General features: G+C 38.8%; 1 protein-coding gene across 1 annotated transcript in view; it reads right to left on the bottom strand.

Annotated features, from left to right (window-relative positions):
* Positions 1–3,318: 3,318 nt before the first annotated feature.
* The window catches only part of TBX20 (T-box transcription factor 20), a 34,494-nt gene continuing 20,230 nt past the window's right edge, over positions 3,319–17,582 (bottom strand). Inside the window, exons 7-8 of the mRNA XM_050316262.1 lie at positions 8,527–8,636; positions 3,319–4,167 (exon numbers count right to left, since the gene is read on the bottom strand). Of these exons, the coding sequence (XP_050172219.1) occupies positions 3,827–4,167; positions 8,527–8,636 (451 nt within the window). The 3' untranslated portion in view covers positions 3,319–3,826. The remainder of the gene's footprint in view (positions 4,168–8,526; positions 8,637–17,582) is intronic.

The following is a 17,582-nucleotide window of genomic DNA, read 5'->3' as shown; positions in this document are numbered from 1 at the left end:
CCCCACAAAAATACTTGCAACACATCTGAGGATAATCTTATCATTCTCTTTTAAAAGTATCTTCAGGCATGTTCTCTCCACCCTTCTTAAAAAAATAGACAAACAAACCTAAAAAAACCCCAACAACATAAACCAGCTCCATTTTGCTGAGCCAAGAAAGTTCATAAAGGTGAAGAGCACTTCTCATGGGATATAAAATGTGAATTGTATTTGGAAAATAAACTCTAGGTTATATTTGGTGTTCCTAGCCCATCCACCAACAACAGATGTTCTGTCCTGAAAGTGATATAATTTTGACAGCTGTACGGCAACTCCTCAAATAAATTACTGGGTTATTGTCAAAGTGGTAGAGATAATTATTTTTTTTTATAATTTTGAAGAGTGATTTCATTCTTTAACCAATTAATTGTGACTTTACGTTCATTTTCTTCCAATTGTGAGTTCAGTGCTAAAGCTGATTTGTACTTGGTGTTTAGTCTTTTCTGTAGAGTTCCTATATTGTTGCTGTCACTGTTCTTGCTGTTAGACTTTATTTTCAGATGCCAATATGGAATTAAATCCTGCCCCCCTTATAGTCAATAAATTTCCATTTGACTTCAGTTGGGCAGGAATCTTATTCACTCCCATGCTGCTCCCTGCCTACAGAAGGGTGAAAGGGATGGGGAGCAGAAACATTGCTAGGTGGCAAAAGCTCTTCATGGGATGTCCTGTGGTCTCTGTGAACTTAATCCCTTAAATCTCAAATCTATGGAACAGGTTTTGTAGGTAGGATTGTGAAGGCAAAGAAGAGGAAGTGAGAACTAGACATACCTATTGGTCTCATTCCTGGGGAAGGCTGTCACAAGCTACCTTCATTTTCTTGCTTGGGATCTCCTTGTGATTCTGCATTAGTGGGGAACCCAGTGGGAATTAAACCATCAGAGAGCAGCATATGACAGAGAGGAGCATGAGGAGGGATGAGCACACTGAGAGAGACTTGATCTGACTGGAAAAATCAAACTGTGGATTTTGACAGGTAGTTCTGCATCATCTATCATATGAAATTCATCACTGAGAATTTGGGTGAGGAATTGGCTTTATCATGTTTTTATATAGAGACAGCCTACTGCCTTGTTTTTTCAGATATGAATCACACTCCATTTCTAGTGAAAAGCACTTGTCTGTCATTTAATATTTTCATTAATGAAGGTGTCAAAATCTAGTTTCATTCTCCAGAATGAAACTGGAGAATTTTCTCTGAAACAGTATCAGGGACATTTCTACATGCCAAATATTGGTGTTTTCAGAGCAGGGACAGGGATAGGGCTGAAGAGACTGTACAGTTTATTTCTCCAAATTTGCTTCATGAAAGGTCATGTCAATATATGAGCAGCCTTTATGTCACATGTTAACCATGCCTAAATCAGTCTACCTATTCAAACTTCTTTCTGGAGTCATATAAAAGCTGCCTACTCATTTGACCCTTTCTTGATGGAAGTATCAGCAGTAAAACTGCTGGCTTGAGTTCTGAACCTAACTATATCCTCTGCAACTCCAGATAAGTTAATGAAGCTGCAGAAGAAACCAGATAAAAGAAACCTAATTTCCCCACAAGCCTTAGTGCATGGCATCCTAGGGTCTTCATACAACTCTAACAAAAGTCAAGCAACTGAAGAGAGGGAATAAAGCTTTCTTCCAAAATTCCCCTGTAATTCTCGTGTCTGTAGAATCATATGTACTCGAAGAGTTTTGTTGTTGTGGGGCCAGTATCATCTAATTTCCTGAAAAACAGGGGATTTATATCAAAACTGGTCATAAGTAGATACAACCTTGCAACATGCACTTTTTCAAAATCTTTTTGGATACATCAAGCCAAATTCAGTGACTGATTTTAAGCCATTTAAATATTGCAGAGCTTGGCCTTTTATATTCATTTATGGAACTCCTTGTAGCAGCTCAGAACCCAGAAATTGTAAATAGATTTTCATTTTCATTCACATACAGAGCACAGGAGTTGCAAATTGCCCCAGGTCACTTTTTATCAGCAGGTCCAACAGTGATTAAAGGGGAATTATGATGGTACAGCAGATAACTTGATTGAAAAGGTGATTGAAGTGGCCAATTTGAGAATACTTTAAATTCAACTACTAGAAGACATATAAAGAAGGCCCTTATCTGTGGGATGCAAGTACTGTCCTACAGTAGAAGCTGGGAAAAGCCTGGAAGGTTGTCATTGCTCTGTGTGATGGGGCACGTAAAACGAGGCTATGGGACCAATAAGGGCAGGTGATGTGCTTGCACTTCGCAGAGATGGGAGATAGGTGGCTCAGTGTACTGTACGCTGCTTTTTTCCATATGATACCAACACAGACTGGTCAGAAGTGGACAAGTCTGTTTTCTATTTTGTGTTCCAGCTCTATACGGATCTGTAATATTTTGTCAGTAATGGTGTTATCATCTCTAACTTGGATGCAACTCTTCACAGAAACTGTGTTGACTTATGATTTACAGTGAAATCCTAGCTCCTGCCACACAGAAAACCGACGTCACACTGGTACTCTTTTCAGCCGTGTAAAGGATTCATGGTAGCTCTCTGCAGACAGGTCATTATTTTCTTATACCTCTACAGTTCCTCTGTTGCACCAGACAAAACATACTAGAAAAAGTGGACAGTACTTTGAATGAGAACCCAAATTACTAACTGAAAAATGTCAGATATGAATTTTAAAAGAATTTCATGTGAAATTCTGCACTGATATTTTTGTAAGGAAACTCCACCATCCTAGTGGGACATGTTAAAACTGGTAGTACAACCCTCATGTTCCTGGCCAAAGAGCGTGTATAGTATCAGCCATGACCTTACCCAAGAAAATTAGAACAAGTAGAAAGATACTCCAGTCATACTAGTCCACTAGATATAGTTTTATCCAGAGAGTCTACAGACTGATCTAGCCTGAAATTTGGTTTACTTGGTACACATGTGCAGCTAGAAACAGGTCTTAAGTGACAAGCACAGCAGCAAACAAGCGCTGTTTTAAAATTTGATATCTTGGGTTTCTAAGTTTAAGTAACAGATTTTTCCAAATCAAAATTTTCCTTCATTATACCTTAACAGGCAGCTAAATTGCTCTCCTAGGATACAGGACAAACTTCTTTTTAGACTGAAGGAGAGAATACATTATTACTACTACAGTCCTGTAACACAGTTCTTTGGTTTTTTTAACTGATAAGTGAAAGAAACAAAGAAAGAAAGAAATACTTGTTAATAATTTTCTCTTTGTGATTATAGTAGCAACTAAGAAATACTGGTTTTCATGAATATAAGCCAGTCTTAAAAAGGACAGTGGTCTTCTCCACTTTGTCCTGTTTTCAGGAAATGTATGCTGAGATAGCCTAAAACATGCTCAAAGTTATAGCAATACATTTTTCTGTTTAGATGCTCATCAGTCACAAGAAGAGATGAAGATGAGTAAGAGTATTGCCTTTTTCACAATTCATCTAGCATATGAAAAAAGACTTATAGACAATTAATTTGTACACTGCTGCATAAACATAATCTCTTTCTGCTAGGTATAATGCACCTCTGGAACAAGCTGCACGCGACCAAAAATCCTGGGGACTTTGGGATCCATTTTGTCTGTGTTACACATAGATCTGTGAGCAGCTCCAAGCTGCATGCTCTCTTCTTGTGATCCCTCAAAAGAGGAATCTATATCCATAATGCGTTTTCTTAGCTGGTTTGTTACGAGTTCAGCGCTCCTGCCACAGGCCTTTCAGAAAGGTCCCTTGTGTTTCTCATACCAAACTTGCACATTTAAAATGTTATGTTTCTCTTGTCTTACATCACTCATACAAACGGTGTCATCACTGCGGACGAGTGACGCAGTCCTTGGATAGCTGCATAAGGACCCTGCTGAAAATAATGGTGGTACCTAGGCATGTGGAAGGACGGGAAAGTGGGACCACTACCTTGCATGGAGCTGGCTATAGCAGAGGGTGTAAGAGGCATTCCCAGGCGGCTGTACGGAGGCAGAGATCCTTGGATCGGATGAGGAATGGGTGTAGCAATGGATGCAGTGCTGGTACCCAGGGCACTCAAAGACTGTGGATGCTGAAATCCTGGGAAACTGGTTGAAGAAGAAACCCAGGAGCTCAGGGACAGGTTATCAGATGTTGTAAAGGCTGACCCTGCAAGTAGAGAAAAAGAATGCCTGACATTGGCACTGCAACACACAAAACTGGTAAAACAGCAAAAAGGGAGAAAATCAGTATTTCACAGCAAGGCTGATTTCAATGACCAGTTGTCACTAGAAATACTTCCCAAATACTTCACTCTCTATACTATTATTATTATTTGCTGGTTGCTGTCCTTTATCACTACATCTTAGATGAATTTCCATTTTAAGAAGCTGTTTGCAGTGATTTGAACAGTAAAATCAGCTTTGCGCATCAGTCATTTTTGGTGTTGAGCACTGAAACACCTTGTAATGCTGCCACTAAACACTGAAGTATCTACTCTGTCATGGAATCTCACTGCCTTACATCCCCGTTTTGAAGACATGCTTGTAGTTTTTGCACCAGATCCTCAGTAGAACTATTTACTTTTTTTCTTAAAATTTCAGTGTGGCAAAAATGCAGAAAAATGTAATTTGCACTACAAGTTTTTCCTTTTTTTTTTTTTTTTTAACCCAGTAAAATTTGTCAACACTACACCTTTCCAGTCAACCTGCCTCTTTCTACAATAAAGAACAAAAAATTCTAGAAATGTGTATGTCAAAACATTTGTTGTATTTCCAACTGTGTACAGTGCTTCAAGAAACAACACTAATGCTAAGTCATAGTAGGAGGTGCCAAACTTGTTCTGAAGGTAATTATCTGCTTTTGATCAAATGGAAGTGGTTTGTCATTTTGTTCTGGGTTTGTTTAATCTGAAAAGTTCCAAAAATTATTTTCACAAGTCTTCATACTCTTTAAAATAATCTTTTTTTGAAGATTGAAGAATCATAAAGAAAAATAAAAATGGCTTCCTAAAATTTGAACTAATTACTTGTTGACAGTAAAATGTTGGGGCAAACAATTAATAAGTTGTTTGGATAATTATGCATGGTCATTTTCAAATAATATGGTTACTGTATTGCCTTTGTCTTCTGTAGTTCCTCTATACATCTACTCAACATCATATGTCCAATTTCTAGAAATGGGGAATATAATAAAATTCCATAAATAAACTCTCTTTATTCCTCTTCAAACAATAATTCAACTCAAGTCCCTTCTGTGTTTTCTTTCTGGACCAACTTTCCTACTTTAGAAAATAAATTTATTGGCAAGAGTGTTTGACAAAATACAATTTCAAGCCAGTATTGCTAAACATTCAGAGACCAAAAAAATAGTTTCATGAATCTGATTCTAAAAGGCAGGTTCATCCAAATTGTGAAATGAAAAAAATATGAAGACATCTATCTGTCAAGGTAAACTTACTGGAATTAAGTATACTGACTAATCGTAGACACATACTCAAACCAAAGTTATAAGCAGAAAACAACAGAAAGAAAAGAAATGCAAATTGCTATTTCTAAAAAATCATCCATCTCTTAAGGGATATATTCTCAAATCAGAAAGACAGATACTTACAATAATTTTTTCCCTGCTTAATGAAATAAGTAAAACAGTCCAGTAATAAGAAAAAGAAATTGTGTGAATTCAGCAGTGGAAATGAACCAAATCCTGGCCCTACCACTGAAATAAATCCTAACCACTGGGAAGTCAGGATCCAGAGACAAACTCTAAGGATAATACTTTACTCACAAACCACAGCAAAACCCTTGATAAATCAGGAGTTATCTGAGCATTATTGCACTACAGGAAAAGCAGGATGCAAATTTGGATTTGCCTAGAAGGTTTACATTTGGCTCTGTTCCAGGTGGCTACTATGAATCCTCTGTGTGAATGCAGATGTGCATTAAAGACTTTTAATTGGATTTGTATCTTTCTTATCTGTTAATTCCTTTGGAAATAAATGTCTTGTGATGAATGTGCTACTGTAGGCTGGCAGCTTCCGTCTTTAGATGGCTGAAATCATCTGAGCAGAGAATGCTCTGGCAAGGTGCTGAAATAATTAGAAAGTCTATCACTGCTATTTATTTCTTTGTTCTATGCAGCGTAAAGTATGTGATTCTTTCTCATTAACGATTGTGAGATGATCAGAGGGCTGGAGCACCTCTCCTGTAAGATTTAGGATTATTAAACTTCCTTAGAAATTTGGAGTTGTTCAGCTTTGAAAAGAGAAGGGTTTTGGAAGACCAAATTACAGCCTTTCAATACACAAAGAGGGCCTATAAGAAAGTTTGGAACAAATTTTTTAGCATGACCTGTTGTGATGAGGAGTGATGGCTTTAAACTTAAAGTGGTTATATTTAGACTAGACACAAGGAGGAAATTTTTTGCTATGAGGGTGGTGAAACACTGGCAAAGGTGGCCAAGAGAGGGGCTGGATGCCCCATCCGCAGAAATATACAAGGTCAAGCTGGATGGGGCTCTGAGCAACATGATCTGGTTGAAGATGTCCCTGCTCATTGCAGGAGGGTTGTACTAGATGACCTTTAAAGGTCCCTTCCAACCCAAACTATTCTGTGAATCTCATAAGGAACCTCCTCAAGCATCCTTTACTCCTCCAACTGCAATCGTCTGTAACTGCAGCTTAGTACTCCAAAAAATGTCACATACCACATTTGCCAGCACCAAGGAAATGTGCTCTAGTAATTCTGAGGCAATCAAGGTATCAGAGAACTTATAACACATGCCACCCAGCAACATGCATGTATTTGACTGTCAGCTCTCATATGTATGGAAGAACATCCATCAGTTTTGCATGCAAGATTGTTTTAAAATGCATTGGAAGAAATGAAGATATCTATGGGTTTTCAGTAAGAACATTATTTCTCTCCTTGTATCTTGGCAGGACTATTCCTTGTTTAAGGATACCAGACATAAAGAGAGACCAAAGGCAGTACCAGTTGCTCATCTGCAAGAGCAGTATGTTTTACCCTCTGTGCATGCCTCTGGTTGCCCAGAACAATCACGTCCCATGCTAGCATATGGCTCACAGATTAGAAAAAAGTTCATTGCCATAATTCATAATCTTCCTCACTTACTCACTTGCCATATTGTGAGCAAATGCAGAACTGTACCCTTTTATTATACATAATATTAACTGTAATAAAGTATTATTTCCTTCTATGATACCTTCCTAGGGATTCTTTTAGGAAGAGAAAGGATTTAATGGCCAGCTCTCATACTGAGGTTTACCTTGTTCGTTTTGTCACTCCCAAAGGAGGACATCACACCAGGGAGAAATTTAGTTTTGGAAGAGAAGGTGCCTTGCTCTGAGCCCTTCTGGTAAGGGAAAATTTAGTAGTCTTCAACAATAGCTGGCCTAGGATCTAAGAAGACGTGAAGCAAGGCAATCCCCCAGAAGTATGTGAAAGGATGGTATCATACCAGCTGAGGAGTTGCTCCAAAAACTCTGTAATCTAAGGACCTGCTCTTAGAACAGACATGTAAGAACAAGCCCACCTAATCCCATTTTATTGAAAAGCCAGTCATAGTTAAAAATAAGTGTGTTTTCCCTGTACAAGTCCAAAGAGCTTATGACCAGAAATAAAGCTCTTATCTTAGCAACACTGTATGAAGTTAGAGGACAAGACAAGGGCACTGCCAGTCGGAAGACAGACAGAACTGCTTTACCTCAAGTGGCTGTAGCATATCAGACAGGTCACAAAGTCAACATGCAAACTATAATGCAACACAAGTTTATGCTAGTCAGCAATCCCACAGGGTGGATTTGAGATCTATTTCCAGTGGCAAATTGTGACAGATGCAATTTGTCCAGTAAGTATTCCCACAAAGAACAAATCTGTCTTGCTACTACTTTTGCGACTGCTAAAGCAGACAAACTGATAAAGCATTTGAGAGCTAATTGCCTCAGCAGGAAAAGCACCTTTTAGAGACTAAGAGATAACAATTAAACATCAATTTTCCAGGGAGCTACAGACCTTTCTTCCTGTGGAGGCAAAGCAGGTTAACTACAGGCCAGTTGAAGATAGTCAGAACTAAGTCCTCTGTTCACAGAAGGCTGGAGGGACAGCAAGTGGCACATCTATAGGGTACTTTACAAATGGTGCAGGGCCCAGTTAGTAAGTCCTGCTAAGAGGTGGGCAATGTTAGCTTGTTCTTGGCACTGTGGTAATGAAGTTGCCTGGTTTTCAGACATCTTGAAGAGGAAGCAGAGCTGATTCTCTTCTGATGGCAAAGACTATTATGGTCAGCCCTAGAGCTGCCTCCTGAACTGAACCCCTTACACCAGTGTCACAGGCACATCAGATGTCCCAAAGAACCATAAAGTAACAAATATTCTTCTTCATTACAGGACTTCATGGCAGAGAGACACATCAGAGAAATGCTTTAGAGTACCACAGTACTGATTGTGGCCCTGGTGTTCTCAAGCATAACTAGGTCACCACAGTTTACTTCATGAGCACGTTTTCCTACCTCTGCTTTGTGTTGCCTGGCTGTCATCTCCAAGATCATCTTCTCCTCCATAGGTTCGAATGGGGGATCGGGCATAGGAATGCTTTTGGATAAGGCTCTCCACACTTTCTCTGTAAAAAAAACCAACCTACTGTATGAACATCATCCTAAACAGCATTAGCTCAATCTATTAGCTCAAATACGGTACCTTTTTCCTGTCCAGATCACAGTTCTCTCACACAGACTCTCCAAATTACTTAACAGAAGACTTACCTCATAGCATGACATTGAAAATACTGAATTTGGCCTGTGTTTTTTTAATATGGATGATCACCTCTTACCTGCTTACTCAGCCAAGAGAGTGAACTTGCTACTGTGTTCCCTAGATGTGGTCTCAGACAGAAGATGTAAGACCAGCACTGTCCATAAATTTGAAAATGCAAACTCAAATGGGGTTCTTTGTGCTGAGGGATTGGTCTGGGTTCAAAGAGACACCAGTGCTCCTTTCAAACAAGCTTTTGAATTGCATATGACCACCTCATCTGCTGCTCTCCCATTTTTCTGAAATCAGAGGCAAGAGACAGCTCAGCTCTAACCATGTTTTCTCAGCATCAGAGTCGAGGGCAGTTTGTAGCAGGAAGTCTGCAGATACTACTGATCTCGTGCCACATCTATTCTGGGAGGTTAGACGTGTCTGCCAGGCCCCTGCCTCACTGGTGGCACAAAGCACTGAAGTCACCCAAACCATTTTTAAATAGAAGGAAGGCATATCTACACGATAAGCCTTAGTAGTTTGTAAGGAAGATCCAACCTTACACATTCCCAGCGCATTTTCATGTAAGTAGGTGGCATTATACCAAAGAGGAATATGACCCAGGCACATTTCCAAAATGGCTTTGACCTTTTGTTTCTGTTTAAGAAATTTAAGTTGCAATAGCTGCTTAAAACTGCTGTTTAATGAAGGTTTTTGTCTGACTTTACCATTTATCCATCCATACTTGCTAATGCCCTTCGCTTGGACAGTGTGTCTGTTGCAGAAATTCCAAGGAAAAGTATTTCTCAAGTGACATGATAAATCACAATGGCACATGTTTTCCTTTCCTACAGAAAGTCCATTATGGTCATTTTGTCCTTGGTCTATCACTGGCATCATTACTTATGCTAGTCTCCTCAGAAAAAAAATAAATAAAAAGAGGATCTTATCAAAGTGATTTACTTGTGTCAGGATTGGAAGTGGACTGAAAGCAATGGCAGTTCCTACATAGAGGATGATATAATTGGATTACTGCCTTTTAAGTGATTGAAAACAGTAGGCATATCAGGGCTATCTCGAAGAAGATTTTACAAAGAAAAAGACAGATGGCATTGTTTACATTATGTGCTGAATGCCTCTTGAAACACAAGGCTTTTTTCTGAAGCAGAATGTAAAATGCAAAGAATTTTACTTAACCAAAGAGACTATCTCATATGAGTACAGCATAACAGAATAATGAATTAGACCAGTGTTGTCTGAGTGATTTAGATACCAGTATATAAACCTATTCATAACCAAAGAATGACTAGTTTTTAAAGGTCTGAAAAATAAATGCAAGTCAGGTGATTGTCTGTATTGTCTCTATTGACTTTATTACGAGTAAATGTCTGCTTATAACGACAGACATTATGGTATGTAATAGTATCCTGATGCAACAGAAACAATGCAGGCTCTAGCTTTAGTGCAATGGGCCAATTTCATCTCCAAACATTGGATCCAACAGCGGCTTGGGGATAAACTCACCCTAATAAATTTACATTTGAATTACCTACAGGGATTTAATGCTAAATCAAATGCCCACAATTATTGCAGACTAAATTCTTTCCAGATGGATTTGTATGCTAGACAGAGAACTCTATTATTCTACATGGTTGTCTTCTTTTTAAGGAAAAAGAGAGATGACTTCTTAATGAACCCTGAATCTGCAAAGTTTGAAACTATGTGGTAGGCTTATTTATTTATTTATTTATGTTGTAGTGATGCAAGTAGTATGCTAAAGGTTTTAGAAGATTAATCTCATTCATCGGCACAAGAGGCAAAGGTTTTTATGGCAGAGAGTATGGTCTAATGTGGAAACTGTGACCAGGGAAGGCAACTAATTTCACAAAAACAGCCGAGATTTAATACTCAAAACTGTATATGCTTATCTTGCCTAACCATGTTGGTTATTTATGCTATAATCACAAAACATCTACTGATTTTTTGGTTTAGAGGTTGAGGCTGTGATTGATATCATGAGTGCAAAGCATTGGGATTCACACTAGAATTTAGGCACCTCGCCCCCACAGCCTTTAGGTGGACCCTCTTCTTTCCATATAAAACACATGTTGCATATAAACCTCCAAACAGACCTACAAAATGCAAAAGGCTGAGCACAACTAAGTGTGCAAAAGGAAATAGAGAAAAACAAGAAGTGGTGCATTTTCTCCAGTTATGAAGTATATCTCTAAATTATTCCTGCAAGCACTATATCTTCCACTTGGAAAAACAAGAGCAGAAGTCTGCACTTAGATTTCTTTCCTTCCCTTTGTGTTTTGAAGGAAAGGGGTGGTGGCCTCTGAACCACGCTGAAATATTCCATGCTAAGAAAACACCATCCAGAGTGTGGTTAGTGGAGACAGGGGTTGCAACTCATCTAATCTGTGGAAATGTTTGGAGTTTACTCCATAGGTTGGAAAGAGGAAGCCAATCTCTTTACCCTTTAAAGACAGAGGTGCCTTAGGACTTACTCCAATACAGAGAGGTAGGAGAAAGCAAAACTTTAACAAAATTTAAGTGTCTGTGAAATCTAGTTCAAAATACAGAAACAAAGCTGGCAGTCTGTAACACAGATTTCTTCCTTATACTCATTTCCACTGGGGCCAAAAGGACTTAAATCTCAAAATCTTCCTGAAAATTCTCTTTATGGAAGTGTGAACACTTTAGGTTAATCAAATATGATGCTCTGTAGAGTGGATTAGTACAACACACTTGTCCGAGTCCCAAAATATTACAATAACATTACTACTAAAAGGGAAAGACATTATTACCTCTGGCTTTATAGTTCTGTATACAACAACTTCAGATATCTTGATGTGGTTCAAAGGATTTATTGAAATAATTTTTAGAATTACCAAATGATAAATCAATATTAGTCATTTTATAATCCTATGCTCAATTTCAAAAAATAGCAAGTGAAGACTATGGTGGAGTATTTTTAAAGCTTTCTTTGAGTGTTTTTTTAAGTGCTGTTTCACACTAAACTGTCTGAAGAATAAAGTGATTTCCAGTCACTCAATACTCAACTTCTGTCCTTCTGTTTCTTTGTTCATGATCAGACAATTGTTATCTAATACTGGGACCTAACAATGTTTACCTTTCAATGTGTCTTACAACTCCAGTTCTTCTGTTATCAATAAATCAGCAATAAACTTTGTTCTGAGAGATCACTAGCTGCCAACTGGATAAAGGAAAGATGTTTTCTTTTTGTCAAATTCTTTTGTGTTGTCTATCAATAATTTTCAGTCTCCCAGTCTGCACTTCAACTCCTATCTTGGAAATACCCAGAGGAGGAGAAAAAGCACGCACATAGGCATGAATTTTTTTACTATGATTAAGCTGTGCGATGTTTACAGCTGGATAATAGTGGCAGGTAACAGGCTGGAGAAGAGCAAGTTAGGGACTGAAGCTGTTTGAGAAAAAGAAACCATGTGCCAAATGGAAAGGAAAAAATTAAACTCATATTGGCAAGCACACCCACAGAGAAGATGCTGAGGCAGGAAAAATGTGAGGAGGGGTAATAGGGAAAAAGACCTCAAGCTGACCCCAATGATCTGCATTCCAACAGGAGCACACCTTGAGTCCAATCCTGTCAATAAACCTTACTCCAAATGAAGCACTTCTCTCCTTTGTGCAAGAAATAAACCAGCAAAATTTGAATCTGAAATCAAAGGATGTGAAGAGCTGAGAGAATTCATCAATTAGCAAGGGTTTAGGGTGCACAGGGAGCATCCTGCTATTCTGCAGGTTGACCTCTTGATTAAACATTTCACTCTTGTCCCTGCTGGCAAATGATTCCAAAACTAAACTTCCAGTTAGGGATGCTTTATGGTGTGCAGCTACAAGCTGAGTCTTTGGCCTTGTTTAGTTAACAGTGCCCTGTACATACGGAGTTGCCTCAGGGGACAGAAAATAGACTGGAAAATCCTGATGTAGCTGACAAATGACTCACTAACACTTTACAGACCAAACCCAAGATCTTGCCATGGATTTGAACTGGGAGCCAGGTTCAAGCTCCTTTGAATACAACGCGCTAAAGCCAAATTGCAGTGACAAAGAGCAGGTGGCAGAGCCAGGCACTCTGAACTTACGTCGTCCGCATAAGTTACTGCTGCAGGAATGGCTACCAGAGGTACAAATTTCGGAGCAAAGCTGAGCAGCTTCTTAGCATTATCTCTTTTTTTCCCCCCTCTCTTTCTATCCAAGTGCTAGATATGTGAAAAGGTAAGGATATCCTCAGAATCTTCTCTCTGTTCCTGGTGTCATGGGCTGTGCTATTTTCTTTTGTTTTGTTTTTTTGGTTCTTTTTCTTTATAAGGAAAGGCAATCCCAATAAAAAATAATAGCAGGAAAATAGTAAAATAATAAAACTGACAAGCATGTTTTGCTTGGCCTTTCAGTCCAACACAAAGAAAAATACAGAACAGGATATAAAGTGTATGAATTATCAGTTTGCAGCCTGAATGACTTCTTTAGTTCTGCATTTCAAAGGTTTCCTTTTTTTGTAGCTGCCAGTTAGTATGTTTGGAAGAATGCCCAGATAACAGAAGACGTCAGAAGTGAGGTGAGGTGAAGACAGATGGAATAAATGGACTGAGAAGGCACAAAAATAAACTTGTCGGAAGTCAAACTGTAGTAGAACTTCTTTTTTAAGGGAAAAGATGACTAATTTGTCCAAGGTGCAAGTGCTAAAAACAAGTCTGTAAAAAAAAATGAAAAAACCAAAAACCAAACCAAAACAATCCCCCCCCCAAAAAACCCCAAAAACCCAACAACTACAAAAAACTAACTAAACAAAAAAACACACATCACCCCCAAAAAACCCCAAAAATAACTCATAGGAAGGAACAAATACGTTTCTGTAACAGCAGCTATGAGTGAACAACATATGCTGTCAGAACCCCTGCTCAGCCTTTATGTTCCTGTGGCTTTTATTTGCTATTTTACACATGCACAAACATACAGACATATTAATTGGCTACATATACTTGCTCTTGCACTGGTAGATGAATATTAGAGGCTGACCACAGGAACATAATTCAACTCTGACATGGTATGGACCAAATCCTCGACCAAAACATTATAGCTCCATTCCACTGCTTAGACTAAAACAATTCCAACCAACCAGGGATGAAGCAAGGCCTACAGGCTATACTGGCTCACGTGAGCTGAAGTCTGATTTGGCCCAAAAGCTAATACACAGCTACAAAACATTTTTACATGAAGTCAAAACTGTTGGGCAAGTGTTGGATGGATGCACTAATTCAAGACTATATGTAATTTTAAGAAAGAAGGGAAATGAGACTTAAATTATGAAAAATCTAAGTTTTGATGATGCTAGAGGAAAGAACAAGTATACCTCCACAGTGATGTTTGCTGTCACCCTCTCAGTAAAAATTCAGCAATTCTGGAAGACCTATAATACGCATGGATGTGACATAGCCTGGCTGAATCCATGACATGGGAAAAGTAATGACATTTATGAAGAAGGAACATGAAGTTATCAATATACCTCATTTCTCTCAACTGCAAATAAAAATGAGAAAACTATCTTACATAGCAAGCCCCATAGAGCTCCACTTCAGCCAGTGACTGCAATTATTTACTTCTTAAGGTAGAAGATTAGAGGTGAGGAGGAGAGGAGTACTGAAACACTGACTGGGAGAAGTCCCTGGAAAACCCACTCTGGGGTGGAAACTGTAATTTGACCTCATCCCCTATTGTCATGCACACACTACCTCTGCATGACGCGAATGGAAACCTACTAGAAAAATACAACATTTTTATACCATTGTGCAAAAGTAAAAAGTTAAATAACAGAACACTTAAGTGGAAAATGAGCCAGGGTATGCATGCTCAAAAAGTTGGGAACTAAAGAGGTTTTAACTGGTGTGGAGGGCTTTCTGCTGGGTAAAAAGGAACCGTTGCCTGGCTAACAATAAGCAGAGTCAAAGGAACCAGATTTGAAGGGATTAATTCAGGTGTCTAAACAAAGGCAGGTAGTGTTTTCAAAATGTGCTATGACATCAAGCCATCTGCGGTGGTCTGGAAGGAATGATCTGGAAAATACAAAGAATCCACCCAGCCAGTTGGAGCAGCAGCTGAAGGCTGGAATAACATCAGCAATACCTGGAGTGCCTCTAGATACAAGGCATTTAGGTATCAGAGTCCCTGGTATTTCTCCCTACATTCAGGACTTCACTTCTTCTCCAAACCTAAACATCAGAGATGATATCTTGAGGCTGGTTGCTGACATTCACAGACTGAGAACTAGCCGAGGGTAAAAGATAAGCTGGGATTTCGATTTGTTGGAGAAGACTGACAAAACTCAACCATGGACGTGGGAGTAGGTCACAGTGTGTGTATATATATATATTTCTGGCTGCTGGTAGGGGCTTTCAAGAGTCAGGGAAGTTCTTCTAGATGAGCAGTAAGCAGTGGGAATGGGGAGGAAGGCAGCTCTGTGAGGTGAGCAGGGAAGGGAAGGAAGAGAGGATTGTTGTTCACAGCACATCACCAAGCATATGGCTTTGACTCATACTTTAGCAGGGCAGTGCCCATGCCCAGGCATTAGCATCCATTTTGCTTACAGCCTTGTAAGCCAGTGCGATGCATTTCCATAAATCATACATGAAGCTCCTCAGGGAAAAATTCTGAACTGATTACTATGCAAATCCAGCTGGGATGCAGCTCTCTTAATTCACACTCTGCCCACCCCCATCCTTCCCATCTCTGCCTAAAAATTACTTGGGTGTGCTACCAATACTTTTCCATATTGCATTCTGAAGTATGTATCTTCCTCCAAGAAGCACTATTGGACTTGTGCAGATGGGTATACTCACTTAACTCTCTTTAGTAGTTACAAGTCCACACCCTGAACTTGCCTATCACATACAAGCAAATAAACAAGCAATGTCAAATAAACAAGCTTGTTCAGATCATGATTATGATCTGCCAGTTCTTATTGGATCATTATTTTATGATTCAGTGGTTTTCTGTTGACTCATGCTCTTGAAATTATCACCTTTTTCACTCAATTGTTTGAATGGTATGTAATAATGATGCTTTTATTTACCTATTTAATTTTAACAGGCCAATTCCTCAGAACAATTTAAAAGATAAATTCATACTCAAAGGAATTCATCTGTCGGGTTCTGCCTCTGCATTCTTTATGTCTTCGGCAGTTTTCTCTTCAGCAAAACCACAAAGGTACTCCCTTAAAGCTTATCTCCAGAGTGAATTTCTCATTAGAAAACCTGTATTAGCCTTTTTTCACAAGGGTTACCATTAAAAAATATCACACTCATCCCCATTACTGCATTTGGCATCCCCTAGTCAACACCATGGCATGTTAAGCTTCACATTCTGGCAATTGCTGCTAAATGTTTGGGTTTTTTCAATCACGACCACTGTGGGAGCCTTTTTATAGTAGAGGAAATGTAAATACCACATAAAAAGATCAAAAGGTGAATCAGAAACTTATCTAAATCACAGTAGCCCCAGATAAAGTCTGCCCATTGCCCTAAATAGATTACCACGAGTAATTTAGGGAAGAGTTGATTGTGGAAGGAATCTTGCACCCCGCTAAAAACTTGGTATACACCAAACTCACCAAAGATTTTTTCAGTGTTTAAAAGCTTTGCATATATAGCCATGAGTGCAAGGAAACCATTCCATGGAACAAAAGAAAATGCAGGCATTTCAACAGCTTTGCTGTTACCTACTTCCTCTACCGTTTTGCTAATTGCACTACCTTTACATATATTATTTAACTCCAAGACACACAATGCCAATAGATTTAATCCTAAAGGCATTTGCAGCTTGAATTTCCTACAGAGGGATCGTAAATCTAGAATGGAAAGCCTGAAATCGTTAAAGTCACATATTTATAAAATCATATTCAATTAGGTTAAAAAAGTGCAATTTCTGTCATCATGTCATAAAAAGATGTGTTTTTCTCTCAGATCTACTATAAAGAAAAGCTCCCTATATTGTTACAGATAGAGGCTGTTTTCAATCAGTTACAAGGAGCAATCCAATTACTGGATGGTTTAGTGCAGTAACTGACTCCAGACTAATTTAATTTCTTTAGGTCTCTAAAGATCAATTGATCTGATTTGTTTCCCTCCCCAAAGGCTGTTTAGGAAAAAGCAGGCTTAAATACCTGGAAATGAAATACAAAGCTCTGTACGCTTTCACACTACTTAGGTCATTTGGAAAAGCTGGAACTCACGATAAATGAGTGCTCTCTTGGCCCTAACATCACAGGATGCTTTACGGGAGGCCATTAGATCGCCACACCACGCTGTAGATTACTCCTGCACGTGCTGTATGAAGGCCTGCTTAGGGAGGAGTGCATGGAAAGTATTTCCACAGCTTCTAGATAACTATTCCACTTTCCAGAGCTGCACAAGTGTGCATTTGGCCTTCATAGTCTTTTCCCTGGCAAACAAGTATTTTTCTCCAGCAGTTATCTTACAGAAATAACTATATTTCCAACTCGGCTGAGCAAGAGTCATGCTGTACTATTGAATATTCACCTACTTGCAATGCATGTTGCAATGGACATCAAGTAACAAATTTTTCCTCTTGTCCTATCTCACTTTGCTATTCCTTTTGCTTTGTTTCAGATTTCTTTAAGCAATTTTGCTGATGATAAGATGAAATCTATACAACTAGAGAGGCACTTAGAGAATTACATTCTCATCTGCCTGAATATTTTAATTTCAGAACAGAATAAAACCCTTGGTATTTCTGGACCATATTGTATAACTTAGGAAATTCT

This window comes from Myiozetetes cayanensis, unplaced genomic scaffold (assembly GCF_022539395.1).
Source record: "Myiozetetes cayanensis isolate MyiCay16 unplaced genomic scaffold, myiCay2020 scf1, whole genome shotgun sequence".
In the NCBI taxonomy this organism is placed as follows: Eukaryota; Metazoa; Chordata; class Aves; order Passeriformes; family Tyrannidae; genus Myiozetetes; species Myiozetetes cayanensis.
This window is presented reverse-complemented; position numbering and strand designations above follow the sequence as displayed.